This window comes from Bos javanicus, chromosome X (assembly GCF_032452875.1).
Source record: "Bos javanicus breed banteng chromosome X, ARS-OSU_banteng_1.0, whole genome shotgun sequence".
Lineage (NCBI taxonomy): Eukaryota > Metazoa > Chordata > Mammalia > Artiodactyla > Bovidae > Bos > Bos javanicus.
The window spans coordinates 79670298-79693207 of NC_083897.1; the positions used below are offsets into that span (position 1 = coordinate 79670298).

General features: G+C 43.7%; 1 protein-coding gene across 1 annotated transcript; it reads right to left on the reverse strand.

The window, feature by feature from the left end:
• Positions 1–81: 81 nt before the first annotated feature.
• LOC133243162 (polyadenylate-binding protein 1-like 2) lies at positions 82–2921 on the reverse strand. The gene has a single exon (XM_061409702.1). It carries the CDS (start codon positions 2167–2169, stop codon positions 1567–1569), a length of 603 nt encoding a protein of 200 aa, XP_061265686.1. The 5' UTR covers positions 2170–2921; the 3' UTR covers positions 82–1566.
• Between the last annotated feature and the right edge of the window lie 19989 nt (positions 2922–22910).

Below are 22910 nucleotides of genomic sequence, written 5' to 3' on the forward strand. Positions count from 1 at the left end.
TCTACATATGGATACAGATGTATACACCTATCTGTTCCTCTATCTAGCCCATTCCCTGGAATACTAAACAGCCACGGAAACTATTTTAGAAGAATATTTAATGACATGAAAAGAAGTTCAATAATATCTATCTATACATCTATATCTATCTATATCATATATTTATTGTGAAAAAGCAGATAATGAAACAGTATATACATTACAATTCACATATATATCACATGAAAAATACTGGGCAGGTGTAGACGAATGATTCAGGGAGGTATGGGTGATCATTAAGATTGATTACTTGTGACATTAATTTTCTTCGGTTGACTTGTCTGCTTTGTGAATTTTTTTTTCATACAATGAAGTTGGGTTATTTTTCTGAGGATGGGGAAAGGGGCAGGAAGTGGGCTCAGGGGAACGAGGTGATAAACAGTATTTAAATTCAGCAAAACAACTAAGGACAGAAAAATACCATTTGCAGCCCATCAAGCTGGCCAAGACACACGCACACGCATGCAGCGTGCACGCGCACACACAGCCCCCCCTCCCCCCACACACACACCAATTACAGTGACCAGGAGACTATGCAGGGGAAATGGGCATACTGTTTTTACTAGTTGAGGTGGCTGGCATGAATGCAAATTGGTACAATGCTTATGAAGGGGCCATTGGGCAACACACAGGAACAGTCTTTAAAATGTCCACATGTGGATCCTGCAAGTCCACAATTAAGAACATCCTGTACGCTAGCAAAGATTTGGCTTGACAAGGAAGAATTCACTCATCAGAGTATACACAGTGCTGGGTTTAAACACAGAGAAAGAACTAGGCACCACCTGAATGTCCAACAATGTGGCGATGAGTACAGAAATGTTAGGGTCCATAGATACACTGCAGGCACTGAAGATGACCTTTCTCAAGCCTGTTGAATAACATGGAAAGAAGTTCAATGGGTTGACGTTTGTTTGGTTTTAGTTTTTGAAAAAGCAGGTTAAGAAACACCACATACAAGAACCATTCTATAACACTGTGTTAAAAGGGAAGGTGGGGTGGAGGTGAAGAAGGGTGAGAGAGAGAGAAGGAGATAAGAGAGCCTTGAAAACAGCACACCAAAATGGTAAAAGTGGTTGTCTCCAGGTAGTAGGGTCATGGGGAGCAATTACTCTCTTGGTTTTCCCTCATCTGATTTCTTTCTCCTTCCTGATGTTTCTACCATGACATTGCATCACCTGTGCAATAAACAAAGAGAGAAAGTGCTTTTTAAACCAAACCACAAGGAGAAGAGGCAGCCTTTAACTATCAAGTGGCACAGATTAGCATATTATTCACAACACCCAAGGTGGGTGTGGAGGGAGGGGCGGGGAGAGAAGGGGAAGTCGAGAGAGAGAGAGAGAGAGAGAAAGAGAGAGAGAGAGAGAGAAACAGGAAGGAAGGAGGAAGGAAGGGGTGAGAGAGAGACCTGCACTCCCAATACAATACACTGCTGGTGGGTTGGGGGGAATGGGATGGGTGGGGGGGTTGTAAACCGGGTGGGAGCCAAGGTTTGGCTCTGCTGGCTGGCTCGCTCCTGGGATGTTTTCATCGGAAGGTGGCCTCCTCATCGGTGTCTTCCTCAAAATCCTTGACGTCAGCACTGGTGGACTGCCTGGCCCAGGCTCCCCTTTCGGCCTCTCGTTCTTTATGCGACTTGAATCTCCCAACGAAAATTTTGCGGTAGTTCAGGAACATGCCATTCATCGCATCTATGGCCCGCTCGGCGGACTCCTGCTTCTGGAAGTGCACGAACCCATAGCCCTTGGGCCCCTTTTCGTCGCAGGCCACTTTGCAGGACAGGATGTTGCCGAACGCCGAGAAGATGTTGTACAGAGCCTTGTTGTCGATGGTCTTGCCCAGGTTCTTGATGAAGACGTTGCCCACTCCGCTCTTGCGGAGCGAGGGGTCCCGCTGGGACCACATGATGCGCACCGGCCTGCCCTTGATGACATCAAAGTTCAGGGTCTCCAGGGCCCGCTTGGCGTCCACCGGTTGCTGGTAGTTGACATACGCATAGCCCAACGAGCGGCGGGTGATCTTGTCCCTGCAAAGGCGGATGGAGAGGATGGGCCCGGCCGGGCTGAACTTCTCATACAGCATTGCCTCCGTCACCTCAGGGTGCAGGTCGCCCACGTACAGCGAGGCCATAGGAAAGTCCGGGTTCCCCTCGGAGCCCCCGCCCGTTTCCGCATCTGCATCCGCGGCGGCGGCTACCGCCGCCGCTACCGCCGCCTCCACCTCCGCAATGGAATCCGCATCAGCCTCCCCCACGGCGGGCGCCGCAGCCTCTGCTGCGGCGGCGGCGGCTTCGGCCTCGCTGGCCTCCGCCACCGCCACGGCCGCTGCGGCCAGTGCAGCCTCCGCCTCCTCCTCCGCCAGGGCTGCCACCGCCTCCCCCAGGGTGGCCTCCGCCACTGCCTCCTCTACTGAGGCCTCGGCCTCCACCTCTGCTTCCGTCTCCGCCACGGAGGCCTCCGCCACCGCCTCTGCCACGGTCGCCGCCGCAGCCTCCGCCGCTGCCGCCGCCGCCACCGCCGCCGCCACTGTCGCCGCTGTCGCCACGGTCGCCGGTGCCGCCGGGCCGCTGCCGCGACCTCCCTTCACGCGAGCCTGGGGGGTGGGTGGGGGGGAAGGTGAGAGGCGGGAGAGGGCAAGAAGGCAGGTGGGCGCCAGAACCCGGGCCGGGGGCGCGAGCTGGGGCGGAGGACCCCGGGCCAGCCGATCTAGCGAGTCCCAGTCACCTGGGATGGCTAGCGCTGCCAGGAGCGCACCGGTGCGAGTCACCGCAGCCTGCAGCCCAGAGCCCGCTGCTGCCGCCGCCGCTCGGTCGTGGGTTAGCGTGCGGGGTGCCGGCGGGCGGCGTGTGGTGGGGGGCGGGGGGTGTTGGCGTCTGTGGTCCGGGCAGCTGGGAAGGCTTCTGTCTCTTTGGTTCCCCCTGTGGCTGCTGCGGGGCTGCGGGGCAGTGGGCGGTGGGAGGGGGCGGGAGCGGGAGGCTTGGTGTTGGCGGGAAGGAGTGTGGGTTCTCAGCCTCTGGATCAACTGGATGTGTATGAAGAGGAAGACAGGGAAGGGGTTCCATGTGGACCAAGGGAATCTGACATAGATTTAGGGAGTTTTGTTTTATCCTTCCTCTCCCCATAGAACATTTAAATGATTAAATCAATCACCTTGCAAGAGAAGGTGGGCGGCATTGAGAAAACACTTGCCCGGCCTAAACAAACCCAAGCAAAAATGGTTTTCTCGCGTTTAGGGGTTGCTTCTTCCCCACCTCGACTCACACACACACTCGCAAACATTACCGCCACCAAGGCAACAACTCCTATTCTGAATTGGAGCTGGGGCTAAAGGGACACTCTCCCCCTCCAGCCCTGCAGCCCGCTGACCCATTTTTTCAGAGATTCTTCCCCCTTTCCAGCTCTTTCCTTCTTCTACAACACTTGCGGAAGAAATAAAGAACACAAGAACACGTACTCATTTATTCATAATGCCATGACACAAATATTTATGGAGCCTAGGGATATACAGGAGTCTGAAGCAAGAGGAGATGGACCAGTCTTGAGATTGACCTTGGGAGCAGACAGTGTGGGCTGGAAACCCTGTCCCTGCTCCAGACTATGGGAGAACTAAGGACCTGGGGGTTCTTCAGCCCCCAACTCCTCCCACCTACTCAGCCTCAATTCATGCAGCCTGGAAGCTGGGGAGGAATCAAGAGCACTCTGTTCTTAGTGCCATCCTCCATGATAAGTGAGGAAAGTCAAATCAAGAGCCGGGAACAGGACCTGGTCCAGAGCCAGGCATTTGTTTCTTCTTGTCTCTGCCCTCGACTTGCTGACATTCCCAGTGTGAACCATGAACGGCACATCCATGTTCAAAACAAAAACAAAACCGGAAATCTCTCTAGGATGAGGTCTTTTCCAGTTCACCAGTTAATATTTAGGAGAGCCTTACCCACCACTTGGCACTGGGGGCTTAGAGACAGGCAGTGTGATACTTGAGTAGTGAATGTTGATGTGTTGGAGGTGTGGGGCAAGGTGAGGAAAGGTGAGCAGTGTGTATTGGAGCAGAGAGGCCACACAAGGCCAAATGCTGAGAGGATAGGCAAGCAAGCAACCATTAGAGTAGAGCGCAACAGAGGCTAGAGTCCTACTTCTTCCAGAAAGGAAGACCCACCCAATAACCTTTTCTGGTGGGAATCAAGCAAAACTGCACAGAAGACTAAACCCCCAAGGTGACCTCTGAAAGATGAGTAGTAGCAGTCCAGCACGTTGAGGCAGAATGGAAGGCATTCCATTCCCACAGACAGAGGGATTAGTCTGTGTCCAAGGCCCTGCAGCATGCTAGCACATGCATAGTCACTTCTCGTCATGCCTAATCATCTTATGTGGACAGAGCTCATGATCTCCAAGAGTATATGGTAGAAGATGGGGTTGGAAGGTGTGGGGGCCCTGAAAAGAAAGCTAAGATGCTTGGACTCTATACCCAAGCTCACGGGACCCACTCAACACATTCACAGAGGGACTTGGTATGATCAGATCTTTAGTACAAACTAAATATCAACACAGAAAGTAGCTAAGAGTAGATATTAAAAGTTCTCATTAAAAGGGGAAAACAAAGTGTAACTGAGGTGATGGATGTTTATTAAACTTCTTGTGGTAATCATTTTAGTGATATATACATGTATCAAATCATTTTGTTGTACACTTTAAACTTATATAGTGTTATATGTCAATTATATCTCAATAAAACTTGGGGGGAACCCGTCAATATATGTATAAATGTACGCATGCATGAACACACACACACACACAGTCAGCACTGAGACAGAGCTGACAGAATTTTAAAAAAGACAGTAAGATGTGACCAATTCCAAGAACAACTCTTCCCTCCTTTCCCCCTTTCCCTCCATAAATAGGGGTTTCACAGTTACCATGAGCCAGGCGTTGAACTGTGGACTTCGGGATCAAATATAAAAAACTGATCAAACCATAAAGCCTTTCCTCAGGATGTCTCACTCCACTAAAGCTTGGACTGCCCATACAAATAAGAGAAATGCTAGCAGAGGGCTATATGCGCTATGTGATTGGACTGTGGTGGCCATGGAGTTTCATCTGCTCAGCACACATTCTCTCCTCCCCCTCACTCCAGTCCATCCACCTTCCATGGGTATATAAAGCTGTTTTCTGTGGTGTGTTTTCTACATTGCCTTGACCTGAACAACCCTGCACCTTCAGAACTGACTGGGTCACCATGAGGTGTGAAGCAGTGAGAACTTTCTCATCGCTGCCTGGAAAGTATCCCAAGAAGACTGAGAAGCAGACATGCAGACATGTACCTCGCCAGCATGCAAAGTCTAGCCCTCTACCCCTAGACAGGGCTAGTGCCAGCAAAGGGCAGGGACATAGACTTAGCAAGAGCCTGCTGTGTAGCTGGTGCCTTGACCAAGGTGGTCACTGTCACCACTCTTAGGACCTCCTGAGAATCTTAGGTTGCTTGTAGGCAGGATGCAGATGAACTGTGCCTCGCCATTCCAGGTGGCCACCAAGAAGGACCCAAGGAGGCAGAGGCCAAGGAGGAAGCCATGATTGCTGGTGGGTAGGGGGCCAGGAGATGACAAGAAGAACTTCTCAGCCCATTGTTTGGAGGCAGAAGGGACAAGAGGGACCAATTCAAGGACCAGAACTCAACAAGTTCTCTCTCTGGCTTTGACTTCCAGCCCACAGAGCCAACAGAAATCGGTGAAACAATAGGAGAAAGAGGTGAAGTAAAGTCATGCTTGGTCAGTGAATCCACAAACTTGTCAGAAGACAATTCCTAGGCTCTTGACCCTCCAGCAGCAGGAACAGGGCTACTCCAGTGACAAGGAGAGCAGCTGAGGGATACTCTCCAAGTCCTTTCTCACAGAGGCTTCTATGACCTCCCCTTCTCCTTCTTTTCAGTTCTGGGTCACATCTGCAATCGAAAGTGTTCTGACTACTGGCTGCTGTAACTGAGGCAAAAGTGAAGGGCCCTGTGGAGTGTCGGTAGAGGGAGGGAGAGGTCCCTTCAGTATTTATGGAGGACTACCCTGTACCCCTGGTGACTTCCCTGGTGGCTTGGTCGGTAAAGCATCTGTCTGCAATGCAGGAGACCTGGGTTCAATCCCTGGGTCGGGAAGATTCCCTGGAGAAGGAATTGGCAACCCACTCCAATACTCATGCCTAGAAAATCCCATGGACGGAGGAGCCTGGTGTCCATGGGGTCCCAAAGAGTCGGACACAACTGAGCAACTTCATTTTCACTTTCACCCTTTACCAGCCATTCTTCTAGACAGAGAGCCCCTGCATCCAAGGAACTTATTTTCTAGTGGGGAATATAAACACGGCAGAAAATATAAAAGCACTTAGAGGTTGCTACAAATGCCCTCAGGGAAATAAATGAAATGATTTGGTACATATCACCTAGAACCCAAGAGAAGTGGCAGAGGTCAGGGACGGCCTTTCTGAGGACAATGATATGTGGTCAGTTCTGCTGGGAAACAGGGGGAAAGCCTGCCCAGCAGGGAGAACTGCAGTTCCTCTGGCCTTGTAGAAGAAAAGAAGGGCACTGGAGGGGCAGAAAGGATGCCAGTGTGGCTGGAGCCCAGTGAGAGAGGGGATGGAGGGAACAAAGGACAGTGCAGTGGTGGGAAGGAGCCATGATGGAGTTTCGTTTTCTCTGGGGAGCCAGAGAGAGAACTGAATCAAAGGAGTGCCATGATCTAATTATATTCAGTAATTTCTCTCTCACTGCTCTCTGTGGAAAATACCATAAGTGGGCAGGGCACAAAGCAAAGCAGGGAGACTGATTTGAACCCTCTTGCAGTAGCCCACTTCAGGGATGGCAGTGGCTTGGCCCAGAAAGGCAACATGAATTTAGAGAATAGTGCATGTGTTCTCATGATATTTTGGAAAGAGAACAGACATACTTGCTGGTGGATTGAAGGCAGTTGGTGAACAAACTTAAGACATGAACGATTACTATGAGAATATTTTCTTTCAGATCTTGGTAATGAAGGTGTGATGTATAGTCACAGAGAATACAGGGAGTGGATGTGACAGGTTTGGAGAAGGAAGAAAGACAGTTGGGCATGTGTGTCAAGAGTTCCTATTTGTACTTGTTAAGTGTCTGAGGTTTGGAGAAGTCCACTCTCCATGTAGGTTGCAAAAGCAGAATTATCAAGACAACAGGACACAGATAGTGTTTAAAGCCACAAGACTGGGAAGACTCATCTCGAGAGGGTACTGTTAGGAGAGGAATGTGCATGGCAATTCGCTGAGACACGCCAACATGTGGAAGTTGGATTGAAGATGACAAGCCAGCAGAATAGACTGAGAAGGACTGGGCAGTAAATGGGCTGGCCCTAAACCTGACTTCTCTCCAAGGTCGTGCACGGTCCAGCCTCAGTGTCCTCAGTCAGGTCCTGCTTTCAGTGTCCCAGGCTGTATATGCATGGGAGTTGGTTTAAAGAGGGACAATAAGAACTTTGGGTGCTAGGGTTTAGACTTCTCTTCCTGTTCACTGCAAGGTGGGGCAAACTAGGATACAGAGTAAGCACTCATCAGTTGTGGAATGACTGAAAACATTGTGGTATAGCCATTCTATGGATACTTATGCAATCATTAACAAGCATGAGTTATGTCTATAGGATCTGATTTAGGGGCACCTTCAAAATATGGAGGAAAGTAAACTGTGGAGAGGGGACAGTATATGGTCCCATTTGTGTGTTGGGGGTTGGAGCATGGGAGGGAAGATAAGAGGTAGTGATCTCACACTTATTTGTATGCTCATTTGAATCTCCACCTGGAGGTTTCATAGGCATTTCATCCTTCAGTTCACTTCTGTTCAGTCGCTAAGTCATGTCCTACTCTTTGCAACCCCATGAATCACAGCACGCCAGGCCTCCATGTCCATCACCAACTCCCAGAGTTCACTCAAACTGATGTCCATTGAGTCGGTGATGCCATCCAGCTATCTCATCCTCTGTCATCCCCTTCTCCTCCTGCCCCCAATCCCTCCCAGCATCAGAGTCTTTTCCAATGAGTCAACTCTTCGCATGTGGTGGCCAAACTATTGGAGTTTCAGCTTCAGCATCATTCCTTCCAAAGAACACCCAGGACTGATCTCCTTTAGGATGGACAGGTTGGATCTCCTTGCAGTCCAAGGGACTCTCAAGAGTCTTCTCCAACACCACAGTTCAAAAGCATCAATTCTTCGGCGCTCAGCCTTTTTCACAGTCCAACTCTCACATCCATACATGACCACTGGAAAAACCATAGCCTTGACTAGATGGACCTTTGTTGACAAAGTAATGTCTCTGCTTTTGAATATGCTATCTAGGTGGGTCATAACTTTCCTTCCAAGGAGTAAGTGTCTTTTAATTTCATGGCTGCAATCACCATCTTCAGTAATTTTGGAGCCCCCAAAAATAAACTCTGACACTGATTCCACTGTTTCACTATCTATTTCCCACGAAGTGATGGGACCAGATGCCATGATCTTAGTTCTGAATGTTGAGCTTTCAGCCAACTTTTTCACTCTCCTCTTTCACTTTCATCAAGAGGTTTTTTAGTTCCTCTTCACTTTCTGCCATAAGGGTGGTTTCATCTGCATATGTGAGGTTATTGATATTTCTCCCAGAAATCTTGATTCCAGCTTGTGCTTCTTCCAACACAGCATTTCTCATGATGTACTCTGCAGGGTACAGTTAAATAAGCAGGGTGACAATATACAACCTTGACGTACTCCTTTTCCTATTTGGAACTAGTCTGTTGTTCCATGTCCAGTTCCAACTCTTGCTTCCTGGCCTGCATATAGGTTTCCCAAAAGGGAACCTTAAATGGCAAAAATGGAACGCCTGAGTTTCTTTTATCTCCTGTCTCCAACTCTCCCTAACTTGGCTTCTCCCACAGAAGCCTTCCCCTTCTCAATGAATAACACCACAATCCACTCAGATATTCAAGTGAAATAAAAATGGAAAGCACCCTTATATCTTTTCTCTCCCACACCCACATCTTCCTCTGGTCATTATCTCATCCTTCAGCCATTCCTATCACCTCTACCACCCAAACACCACTTGAACCTCTCCAACTTCGCTGGGATTCCACCATTGTGCCTCTCATGGGGTCCTGCCAAGCCTCCTAACTGGCCCCCCACTTACACCAAACCTCCTTCTCCCTCCAGTAGCCAGACTGGTCTTTTTGAAAAATAAATGGTGCTTTTTGCCTCCCCCACTCAAAACCCCAGGGCCGCTCAGCGCTAGAGCACCGAGAAGATACCTGACATCCCAGGTCAGTGGTGGTGGCCATGAGGAGATACCACACGTCCAAGGTAAGGAGCAGTGGCTGCGCTTTGCTGGAGCAGCTGTGAATAGATACTCCACGTCCAAGGTAAGAGAAACCCCAGTAAGACGGTAGGCGTGGAGAGAGGACATCAGAAGGCAGACAGACTGAAACCACAATCACAGAAAATTAAACAATCTAATCACATGGACCACAGCCTTGTCTAATTCAGTGAAACTAAGCCATGCCATGTAGGGCCACCCAAGATGGACGGGTCATGGTGGAGAGTTCTGACAAAATGTGGTCCACTGGAGAAGGGAATGGCAAACCACTTCATTGTTCTTGCCTTGAGAACCCCATGAATAGTATGAAAAGACAAGAAGATAGAACACTGAAAGATGAACTCCCCAGGTCGGTAGGTGCCCAATACACAGCTGTAGATGTGACTGGTGATAGAAGCAAGGTCCGATGCTGCAAAGAGCAATATTGCATAGGAACCTGGAATGTCAGGTCCATGAATCAAGGCAAATTGGAAGTGGTCAAACAAGAGATGGCAAGAGTGAATGTCAACATTCTAGAAATCAGTGAACTGAAATGGACTGGAATGGGTGAATTTAACTCAGATGACCATTATATCTACTACTGCTGGCAGGAATCCCTCAGAAGAAATGGAGTGGCCATCATGGTCAGCAAAAGGGTCTGAAATGCAGTACTTGGATGCAATCTCAAAAATGACAGAATGATCTCTGCTCATTTCCAAGGCAAACCATTCAATATCACAGTAATCCAAGTCTATGCCCCAACCAGTAACACTGAAGAAGCTGAAGCTGAACGCTTCTATGAAGACCTACAAGACCTTTTAGAACTAACACCCAAAAAAGATGTCCTTTTCATTATAGGGAACTGGAATGCAAAAGTAGGAAGTCAAGAAACACCTGGAGTAACAGGCAAATTTGGCCTTGGAATACGGAATGAAGCAGTGCAAAGACTAATAGAGTTTTGCCAAGAAAATGCACTGGTCATAACAAACACCCTCTTCCAACAACACAAGAGAAGACTCTATACATGGACATCACCAGATGGTCAACACTGAAATCAGATTGATTATATTCTTTGCAGCCAAAGATGGAGAAGCTCTATACAGTCAACAAAAACAAGACCAGGATCTGACTGTGGCTCAGACCATGAACCCCTTATTGCCAAATTCAGACTTAAATTGAAGAAAGTAGGGAAAACAACTAGACCATTCAGGTATGACCTAAATCAAATCCCTTATGATTATACAGTGGAAGTGAGAAATACATTTAAGGGCCTGGATCTGATAGATAGAGTGCCTGATGAACTATGGAATGAGGTTCGTGACATTGTACAGGACACAGGGATCAAGACCATCCCCATGGAAAAGAAATGCAAAAAAGCAAAACGGCTGTCTGGGGAGGCCTTACAAATAGCTGTGAAAAGAAGAGAAGCGAAAAGCAAAGGAGAAAAGGAAAGATATAAACATCTGAATGCAGAGTTCCAAAGAATAGCAAGAAGAGATAAGAAAGCCTTCTTCAGCGATCAATGCAAAGAAACAGAGGAAAACAACAGAATGGGAAAGACTAGAGATCTCTTCAAGAAAATCAGAGATACCAAAGGAACATTTCATGCAAAGATGGGCTCGATAAAGGACAGAAATGGTATGGACCTAACAGAAGCAGAAGATATTAAGAAGAGATGGCAAGAATACACAGAACTGTACAAAAAAAATCTTCACGACCCAGATAATCACAATGGTGTGATCACTGACCTACAGCCAGACATCCTGGAAGGTGAAGTCAAGTGGGCCTTAGAAAGCATCACTATGAACAAAGCTAGCGGAGGTGATGGAATTCCAGTTGAGCTATTTCAAATCCTGAAAGATGATGCTGTGAAACTGCTGCACTCAATATGCCAGCAAACTTGGAAAACTCAGCAGTTGCCACAGGACTGGAAAAGGTCAGTTTTCATTCCAAGCCCAAAGAAAGGCAATGCCAAAGAATGCTCAAGCTACCGCACAATTGCACTCATCTCACACACTAGTAAAGTAATGCTCAAAATTCTCCAAGCCAGGATTCAGCAATATGTGAACGATGAACTTCCTGATGTTCAAGCTGGTTTTAGAAAGGGCAGAGGAACCAGAGATCAAATTGCCAACATCCGCTGGATCATGGAAAAAGCAAGAGAGTTCCAGAAAAACATCTATTTCTGCTTTATTGACTGTGCCAAAGCCTTTGACTGTGTGGAACACAATAAACTGTGGAAAATTCTGAAAGACATAGGAATACCAGACCACCTGATCTGCCTCTTGAGAAATTTGTATATAGGTCAGGAAGCAACAGTTAGAACTGGACATGGAACAACAGACTGGTCCCAAATAGGAAAAGGAGTTTGTCAAGGCTGTATATTGTCACCCTGTTTATTTAACTTATATGCAGAGTACATCATGAGAAATGCTGGACTGGAAGAAACACAAGCTGGATTCATAATTGCCGGGAGAAATATCAATAACCTCAGATATGCAGATGACACCACCCTTATGGCAGACAGTGAAGAGGAACTAAAAAGCCTCTTGATGAAAGTGAAAGTGGAGAGTGAAAAAGTTGGCTTAAAGCTCAACATTTAGAAAACGAAGATCATGGCATCCAGTCCCATCACTTCATGGGAAATAGATGGGGAAACAGTGTCAGATTTTATTTTTCTGGGCTCCAAAATCACTGCAGATGGTGATTGCAGCCATGAAATTAAAAGATGCTTGCTCCTTGGAAGGAAAGTTATGACCAACCTAGATAGCATATTCAAAAGCAGAGACATTACTTTGCCAACAAAGGTTCGTCTAGTCAAGGCTATGGTTTTTCCTGTGGTCATGTATGGATGTGAGAGTTGGACTGTGAAGAAAGCTGAGCACCGAAGAATTGATGCTTTTGAACTGTGGTGTTGGAGAAGACTCATGAGAGTCCCTTGGACTGCAAGGAGATCCAACCAGTCCATTCTGAAGGAGATCAGCCCTGGGATTTCTTTGGAAGAACTGATGCTAAAGCTGAAACTCCAGTACTTTGGCCACCTCATGTGAAGAGTTGACTCATTGGAAAAGACTGATGCTGGGAGGGATTGAGGGCAAGAGGAGAAGAGGACGACAGAGGATGAGATGGCTGATGGCATCACTGACTCGATGGACGTGAGTCTCAGTGAACTCCAGGAGTTGGTGATGCACAGGGAGGCCTGGTGTACTGCGATTCATGGGGTCGCAAAGAGTCGGACACGACTGAGCGACTGATCTGATCTGATCCCCCACCAAACCCCTTTCTCCTTGCCACCCCTCATAGGGCACATACCTACGTCACTTCTGGGTGTGAATGAAAGCAGGAGATAGGCAAATCCTCAGTTTCTCCTTCTAATTTCTTTTTCTCTCTGTGTCTCTTTCCCCTTCCTCCTTTCATGAGGTTCAGAATTTCTCTGACCCTTTGTGATTTGTCTCTCAGAAACAGACAGGGTCCACAAAAGGGAACATGATTGGTGATATCTGGGCTCGGGATGGTCATGAGAAATGAAGAATCCTATACTCCTAGCAGTCCTTGTATGTTCCTGAATTCCTGGTCCTAAATTCTTCAAAGAACATGGTCCTTGGAGTCAAATGGACTCTCTTGTAGACAGAGTTCCAGAGCAAAACACATAACCACTCTGAGCCTCAGTGTGTGCTTTGAGTTTGAATTTCAGAAACCCTAATTAAGGTTCTTAGGAATGTTTTTTAATAACAAGTAGTTTTGCCCAAGTCTACTTAGGAACCAACAACGAAGGGCTGACTGATGGTTTTTACATAGAATTTCAAATACTTTTCTCTCTGGAACCAATTCTCCTTCCAGTGTATGCTTAAATCTTTCATGCCCTTCTTTGTCATGATCTTAGGCAGTTTGCAGGCATGATCCTATAAAAAGTATACCTGTAGATACACCCCCAGTCCATGCCTTACTAGCTGTGCTTACCTTGGTCAACTTGCTTTCCCTTTTTTGTTTGTTTCTTTAGCTTTTGGAGTCCAAGGAGATGGATATTTGTATGGGAGAAAAGACGTGATAATGTTTGGAAAATGTTTTTCAGGGTGCTTGGCATGCATTCAGTGCCCAACACACGAGACTCCTTATTAATGTCAGTTCCCTCTGTCGTGAGGAGACCCTTGTTCGGCTGGTTTTTGAAGGCACAGTTTCTCTCCTTTCTGGTGCCCAAAGACGCTTGGCACTTTCTCCCTAGCCAGGAACCTGGCTTACATCCCAGGTTGTGGCTGGACTTTAGGCAAGTGCCTGATTCTCTGGCCTGAACTCACCTAACTTACACTCTCATTCAGGTTTTCCTTCATTCTCCTGACCTTAGGACCTTTTTATGATGCATTTATTTATCTTCCCTGAGGTCCAAGGACCTGGCAAGTCAACACATGAAAGAATGCCATTCGCTGTACTCAAGAAAACCACCATAGATTTGATAATACTATCTCATAGAATGAGGTGTTGAGTCAGGAGCTGAATTTTCTTTCAACTGCTATTGAGCCCTTCGAGCACCCTTTTGGGGACCATTTCATAGATAAATTACTATAATGCAATATGTTCCTTCAACTTTTTTCCTGTAGGGTGCTGAATGCGTTTTGATGTCTTCAGGATGTCTCTTGAATCTTACTACCAACATTGTGCTAAGACACAGTCATGGGTTATTGGCATATGTATGGCCGATCTTCATTACCATTAGTTGCTGAGCAATTTAAGTTTTCACTGTGCATAATATATGCAAGATAAAATCTCCTTTCGTATGGTAAAGCCTTGATAAAGTCATGCCAATTAGCTTTGGAACCTCCTCCCAGACACATCATCTTTTAGAAACCATGCTTAAAAATAAAAATTGCTCTTGATGCACATGAGTAAATAAAGTAGTGATGATCAGAAAGTACAAAGGAGCTTGTGATAAAAAAGCGAAGGTCTGCAAGTCCACCACTTCCCACTCCCCAGTTGTGCTTCTCCCGGTAGATCATTTTAATAATTCCTGCTTGCATTGGTTTGGCAGTTACTGTGTTATATGTAAATCAAGTGCTCAGTCTGCTATTTCAATAATTCATCAACTACAGACATCACCAAGTGACCACGTTCTTCTTACAGAAGAGAATTTAACTCGTTCACAAGTGTCTTCAATCTGCCCTCGCTTTCTTTCTTTCAGATTTTATACTTTCTTTAGATTTTTAGTTCCTTAATTGAAGACTCTAGTAGCTTCAAATAATGTACTTAACCCTCAGTTTCTTCTCAGCCACTTTAGCTTTTCTTTCTTTTATTACCACATCTATCCTTCCCTTCCTTCAACCTCTCTTCCTCATTTCTACATCCCACTCTAGCCAGATTTATAATTATTTACATCAACTTTTGGAAACCTAAAAAACATGTTCTGCTTTGAAAAGCAATACAAGGCTTTTACCTTTTAATGAATCTCTAATAATTTTGATTATAGGTCCACAGTTCTTCACTGAGTGTAAGCTAGACCAGAGAAGGAGATTAATCCTGGTGTCAAGTACAAATCCTCTTTTTGTCTTTATACCACTAATTTATGAAAGTCCTGTCACATTTGAATTTGACTTGTGTTTGATCTATGCATCAAACTCTCTCTCTCTCTCTCTCTCTCCCCCCACACACACACACACACATAAACACACACACACATTGAAATGGTTGCCGGGCAATTGATCATTAAGCCATTTAATCTTGTGATTATTTATAAAATGGCTGTTCTTATAACCTCTATTTTACACCTAGGAAAAGTTTGATAACAAGGACTTAAATATCAGGCAAGTTTTCATATAGTGCAAGTGGCAGAGCCCGGAATTGATTCAAAGAAAGGCAGTCTTATTCCAGAATTGGTCCCGGTGACCAACATATTATTCTACATCAAGTGTCTCTCTTTCAGTTTATCAGAATCTATAACTATTGCCAAATTAATCCATGCTGTTAAGACAAATGGAACAGCTCACAAATGTATGAATAATGGTTGACAATCACCTTACTTTCAAAACTTCCATCAATCCCAGACATCACAGGTTACAGAGAATAAAATTATCTGTTTGATTTTATTTACACTTTCCTCAAGTTCATACAAATCTATAAAAACAGACTAACATTTCCCTGAGTAGATATTCTTTTATTTTGTAAAAGAAAGTTACAATTTTCTCTGACTTTCTACATTCACAGAACAGGTTAACACATGTAGATTAAATTAATTCTGTTTTATTAAAATCTGCTCTAGGGAACAAACTGGAATTTATGCAACAATGCCCTGATTGTTTCAGATGTTTTGTTTTTAATTTTTGCAGAAAAGTCATTCTTACCTTTGCTCTCCTTTCTGTAACGTGTCTTTTTAGTCTCAGCCTGCTTTTAAGTATTTCAGCTTATTATTGTTTTCAAAATGAATTAAGTAATGGTGAGCCTTAGTGAGCCTTTTATTGCTTTCTGCTTGGAATTCATAGACCTTCTTGGAGCTGTGAGTTAATAGTTTTGCCTCATATTTGGAACATTTTCTACTATTAAATGCTCAGATATTTTTCTGTCCCTTCCTCACTTTCTCCTTTTTCTTCAGTGATGACAATTCCATGTAGGTTTGGTGACTTGATATTGTCCCACAGGTCAATGAGGCACTTTCTGTTTGTCTCATTTTTTAAAAGCTTTATTGAGGTATAACTGACATACAACAAAATGCATGTTTAAAGTGTACAACTTGATATGTTCTGACACATGACCCATGAAATCATCTCCACAGTTAAGACAAGAAACATTTCTTCATGCCCCTTGCAACCCCTACCCCCAATGCTCCCTGACACTTCCCTCCCCATCACTAGGAAGAAACACTATTAGATTACTTTGCATTTTCTATAATTGTACATGATTTATTATTGTCACACAGACACGCATGCATGCACACGCATGATGATATAATCTTTTCTTGATCTGACTTCTTTCAGTCGGAGTAATTATTTTGAGATTCATCCACGCATCAGTAGTTCATTACAATTTATTGCAAACCAGTATTCCATTCTCTGACATACAGTCATTTATGCCTTCACCTACCATCAGACATTTGGGATGTTTCTAATTTTTAGTTATTGCAAATAAAGCTGCCATGAACATCCATGTACAAGTTTTGTGTGGCTTGGGTAAATACCTAGGAATGGAAAGGCTGAATAATATGGTAGGTGTGTATTCAGTTTTACAATGAACTACAAAAATAGTTTTCCAATGTGGTTGTATATTTTACATTTCCATCAGTGGTATGTGATGGTTCTAGTTCCTTCAGATCTTAGCTCACACTGGCTATGGAGAGTCGTTTAAATTTTAGCTATTCTAATAGTTGTGTGGGCTTTCCTGGTGGCTCAGATGGCAAAAAATCTACCTGCAATAAGGGAGACCTGGGTTCAATCCCTGGGTTGGGACGATCCCCTGGAGGAGGGCATGACAACCCACTAAAGGATTCTTGCCTGGAGAATCCACATGGACAGAAGAGCCTGGCGGGCTACAGTTCATGGGGTTGCAAAGAGTCGGACACAACTGAGTGACTGAGCACATTCTAATAGTTGCGTAGTGCTATCAAATTGTGGTTGTTAGTTGTATTTCTCTAATGACCAGGGATGTTGAACATGTCTTCATGTGCTTATTTCCCATCCACATATGAACAGTGAGTATCTGTTCTAGTCTTTTGTCCACTTTTAACTCAGTTGTTTGTGTTCTTAGTATTGAAGTTTGAAAGCTCTCTCTATATATTCTGGATAACTGCCCTTGATCAGATTTATTTATGTTGTTTCTGAGAAAACTTGGCCAAACACAAGGTCAGAACAGATTTTCTTCTAGATTTTTCTTAGGCTTACTTTTAGGCCTGTCATCCATTTTGAGTCAATTTTTGCTGATATGTAGTGAGAGGTATTAAGGCCCACATTCAAGGGATAGGAATATCCAATTGTGCTAGCATCACCTTTGAAAAGACTATCCTTTCTGTCTATGAATTCCCTCTCTATGTCGAAAATTAGTTGTACTTATGTGGTTGGGTTTGTTTGTGGGTTATCTATTCTGTTCCAATGGTCCACTTGTCTATCTTGATGCCAGTATCACAGTGTCTTGATGCCTGTTGCTTTACAGTAAGTCTTGAAATAAGGTAGTGTGGAAGCTCCAAATTTGTTCATCTTTCTTAAGGTTACATTTGCTGGTCCTGGTCTTTTGTAATCCCATGTGGAGTTTAAAATATTCTTGTCAACGTCTACCCCCAAAAATCCCTTCTGGAATTTTCAGTGAGCTTGTGCTGATTCTATAGGTCGATTTGGGAAGAATTGACATGGTAACTTTATTGCACCTTCTGACCAATGAGCGTGGAATATCTCTCTGTTTATTTAAGTCTTTGATTTCTCTCAACAGTAGTTTCGGGATATGTAGCTTGAAAGTATTATCCCTAAGTACTTCATATTTTCTGATGTGGTTTTAAATTTATTTTAATTTCTTACTGCCTGGTATGAGTATATAAAGATACAATTGAGTTTCCTCTACTGATACTGTATTATATCCTGCCACCTGGCAAAACTGACTTGTGAGTCCAGTACCTTTTTCTGTGTATTTCTTAAGATTTTCTGTATATAAGACCATGACATCTTCAAAGAGAGATTGTCTTACCTATTGGTTTCCTACCTGGGTGCCTTTCATTCCTCTTTTCATCGTTTTGCCCTGGATAGACCCTCCATAAATGTGGTGAGTGTGGACATCAGTGCCTTGATCTCAGCACGCTGGGGAGGAGGAAATCATTCAGTGTTTCACCATTAAGTATGGTCTAGTGTGAACAGTGAAACCTTTGGCCTTTTAATTGTGTCCAACTCTTTGCGACCCCATGGACAGCAGCACACCAGGCTTCCCTGCCCATCACCAACTCCCAGAGCTTGTTCAAACTCATGTCCTTCAAACTGGATGGCATCAGCCATCCAGTCATCTCATCTTCTGTTGTCCCCTTCTCCTCCCACCTTCCGTCTTTCCCAGCATCAGGATCTTTTCCAATGAGTCAGTTCTTCACATCAGGTGGCCATAGTAATGGTGTTTCAGCTTCAGCATCAGTCCTTCCAATAAATATTCAGGACTGATTTCCTTTAGAATTGTCTTGTTTGATCTGGAGACTTGTAGTCCAAGGGACTCTCAAGAGTCTTCTCCAACACCACAGTTGAAAAGCATCAATTCTTTGGCACTCAACTTTCTTCTTTGTCGAACTCTCACATCCATACATGAATGCTGGAAAAACCATAGCTTTAACTAGATTGATCTTTGTTGGCAAAGTAATGTCTCTGCTTTTTAATATGCTGTCTAGGTTCATCATAACCTTTCTTCCACAGAGCATGCGTCTTTTAATTTCATGGCTGCAGTCACCATCCACAGCTATTTTGGAGCCTAAGAAAATAAAATCTGTCACTCTTTCTATTGTTTCCTCTTCTATTTGCCCTGAAGTGATAGGACCAGATGCCATGATCTTTGTTTTTTGAATATTTAGTTTTAAGCCAACTTTGTCACTCTCCTCTTTCACTTTCATCAATTGGCTCTTTGCTTTCTGCTGGTAGGGTAGTTTCATCTGCATATCTGAGGTTATTAATATTTCTCCCAGCAATCTTGATTCCAGCCATGCTTCATCCAGCCTGGCATTTCGCATGATATTCTCTGCATAGAAGTTAAATAAGCAGAGTGACAATATACAGCCTTGACATACTCCTTTCCCAATTTGGAACCAGTCCATTTTTCCATGTTTAGTTCTAACTGTTGCTTCTTGACCTGCATAAGATTTTTTAGGAGGATGGTAAGGTGGCCTGGTAGTCCCATCTCTTTAAGAATTTTCCACAGTTTGTTGTGATCCATGCAGTCAAAGGCTTCAGAGAAGTCAGTGAAGCAGAAGTAGATTTTTTTCTGAAATTCTCTTGCATTTTCTATGATCCAGCATATGTTGGCGATTTGATCTCTGGTTCCTCTTCCTTTTCTAAATCCAGCTTGAACATGTGGAAGTTTTTGGTACATCTGGCAGTATGGTCTTAGTGCCCATTATCTGGTTATGTTGGTGCCCATTATCTGGTTGAATAAATTGCTTTCTCTTGCTAGTTTGGTGAAACCTTTTATCATGAAATTCTTTTGTATTTTTTAAATGCTTTGCTAAGGTGATGATACTTATTTTTTCCCCTGGTTTTAGTTTCTGAACATGGTGAATTACTGTCTGATTTTTTCAGGTGATCTTCGTATTCCATACCCTACATGGTTATGATGTATTAATTTTTAAATATATTTTAGATTCAACTTGCTGAAAGATCACTGAATATCTCTCCATCTCGTTCATTAGTGATGTTGGTATACACTTTTCCTTTCTTGTAATGTGTTTTTCTAGTTTTAGTGATATGATGCTGGCATCACAGAGTGCCTGCTGTTGTTGTTGCTGCTGCTGCTGCTAAATCGCTTCAGTCATGTCCAATTCTGTGGAACCGCATAGACAGCAACCCACCAGGCTCCCCCGTCCCTGGGATTATCCAGGCAAGAACACTGGAGTGGGTTGCCATTTCCTTCTCCAATGCATGAAAGTTAAAAGTGAAAATGAAGTCTCTCAGTCGTGTCCAACTCCTAGCGACCCCATGGACTGCAGCCTACCAGGCTCCTCCGTCCATGGGATTTTCCAGGCAAGAGTACTGGAGTGGGGTGCCATTGCCTTCTCTGACAGAGTGCATATGAAAATAAAATTAGAATTAACATGAAGTTATCTGAAACAGCTTATGTTAAAGTGGTATTATTTCATCTTTGAGGGTTTGGTACCTTTCACCAAGTAGAGCTATATGGAATTTTCTTCATAGGAATATTTTTACTTATAAATTCAATTTCCTTTGTAGATAGAAGACTCTTCAAGTTATCTATTTCTTACTGAATGAACATTGGTAGTTTGTGTATTTCAAAAAATGGGTCCATTTCATCAAAGCCATCAAATTTATTGGCATAAAGTTGTTTGCAACGTTTCCTTATTATCATTTTAATACCTACAGGTTCTGTCATGATGCCATCTGCCTCATTGTGAGGTTGACAATTTGTGTCTTCTCACTCTTTTCCCTGAACTGTTAACCTGAAGGCTTATCAGGTACACTGATCTTTCCAAGGGAATAGCTTTGGTTTGATTCATTTTCCCTATTGTTTTCCTGTTTCTGTTTCACTGATGTCTGCTCCTTAACTGATCCTTACTATTTCCTTTCTTCTTTACTTTGGCTTGAATTTGGCCTTACTTTGTCTTGTATTCTCCTTCCTTTCTTAAAATGGCATCTGCAGTCACTGATTTGAGACATTTCTTCTTTTCTTTATATATCAAGAGTGTTTCTTGTAGACAATGTATGGTTGGGTTTTGTCTTTTAGACCACCCCCTGACAATATGTCTTTGAATTTGTATATTTAGGCCATTCACATTTAAAGTCATTATTGACGTAGTTGAATTAATGTCTACCTATATCTGTAACTGTTTTCTATTCATTATACTTGTTCTTTTTTTTTCTTTCCTTCTTTCTCTGCCTCCTCTGGGTTGAATAGAACATTATATATGATTCCATTTTATCTTCTCCCTTAGCAAATTAATTATGATTTTAAATAAATTTAAGTGGTTGCTCTAGAGTTTGCAATATATATTTATAGCTACTCAAAGTCCGTCTTCAAATAGCATTACACCACCTCACGTGTAGTACAGGCACCTTAAAATATAGTGTCTTCTCCATTCCTCACTCCTGTTCCTAATGGCAATACTGCCATTCATTTCACTTATCTGTGTGGTATAGTTATTGAATACATTGTTACCATTGTTGCTAAGAGTAAGAATGGAAAGTGGTTTCATTTTACTATTATTGATTCCTTCTCCTGTGTCCTGCCTTTATGTAGATCTGAGTTTTTGGCTTTTATCATTTTCCTTCTCTCTGAGGGACTTCTTTTATGACGTTCCCTCAGTTTGGCTTTGTCTGAGAAAGTCTTTGCCTTCACTTTCAAAGGGTAATTTCACTGTATGTAGATTTCTTGATTGATTGGTTTTTTTCTTTCAACATTTTAACTGTTTCACTCCACTCTCTTCTTGTGTGTGTGGATCCTGACAAGAAGCCCAATGTGACTCTTATCAGTGTTCCTCTGTACTTATGGCACTTCCCTGCTTCCTATGGTTTCTTTCAAGATTTCATCTATTGTCTGTTTTTCTGCAGCTTGAATATGATATTCTAATTTTTTGGTATTTATACTACCTGGTTTTTTCTGAGCTTCTTAGATCCATGTTTTGGTGTCTGTCATTAAGTTTAGAGATATAGTGTGAGTGTGGAGACATGAACAGGAACCAGCATCCTGAGTTGATGGACTTTAGAGCTGAGAGATTAAACCTTGAGGTGAAAAATGACTCTTTGCAAACAGCTGCTCTTGGTTTTGGATGAGCCAGAGTAGGCTCCATCTGTGGCAGATCTGGAAGCTGTCCTGGACTCCTGTGTAGCTACAGTGCCTTATATTCATCACCTTTAAGGAGTGATGGAGGAGTGGGTAAGTGTCACATTCACTGAAGCTGATTCCCAGAAGTCACTGAGCAGACATTCTCCTCTGTAGCATGAGAGAGTCAGAGCTTTTTGTTATTAATATAAAGGCACTGACATGATTACAGTTAGGTTTCAAAACAGCAAAGACTTAATACATTAGAATGTACAGTTATTTATGTAGAGGTAACTCTGTTTGTAGAGGTGAGAGAGAAAGCTAAATTAGCTTGGAGTCAGGCCCGGAAGAGCCTTCAACCAACTGAATTTGGTTGACACAGATTTTTTGAGCAGGGGAAGGATCTGATGAAAATATAACCTTACCAAAATTACAAGGGCCAGAACTATCTTGTTTCTTTAAAGGATCAGTATTCTCCATGCTTTATATTGTCCTGGTGAGGATAATGATGATAATAATTTGCCTAAAATCACTTGGTTTTAGAGGCTGATATGCCCGTTTTAGTTCCCTGCCTATTGACCTTGGAATGCCTGTTTTTTGCCTCTAAATACAAACACCATAGATTACTGGCATCGGTTCTCTCAGAGCCTACTCTAGGATGTGTAGGGTCCAGAGAACATTCCACTGTAACTTCTCACTTACCTTGTTTCTTCTACTGATTTCAAGAGAAGCCTGGGAGGTAGTGGGAAAGAATAATATGGGATTGTGCAATCTGAGGGGAAAAGGAGAGGCAATTTTGAAGGGCTCTGTCTTAATCTGAGTGGGGATAGTTGGAGGCTGATTATATGTACATCAATCTAAGGCCTACCTTTAGCATCCCAAGCTATCTCCTCCCTATTTGAAGCTCATGTTTATTGTCAGGTATGAAGGGTGTATATGTTTGGATAGGGAGAAATTATATATTTTCTTCATCCTTACATTGAATTGCCTCCTTCAAAAGGCATAACAAGGAACTGAAAAATCACTGTCTATAGGCCATAGTCCTAACAGGTATTTATGAACAAGAAATACTGTCCTATGTCTAGGACTCAGTATGTGGGTACAAGTCTATGGGTATATCTTAAAC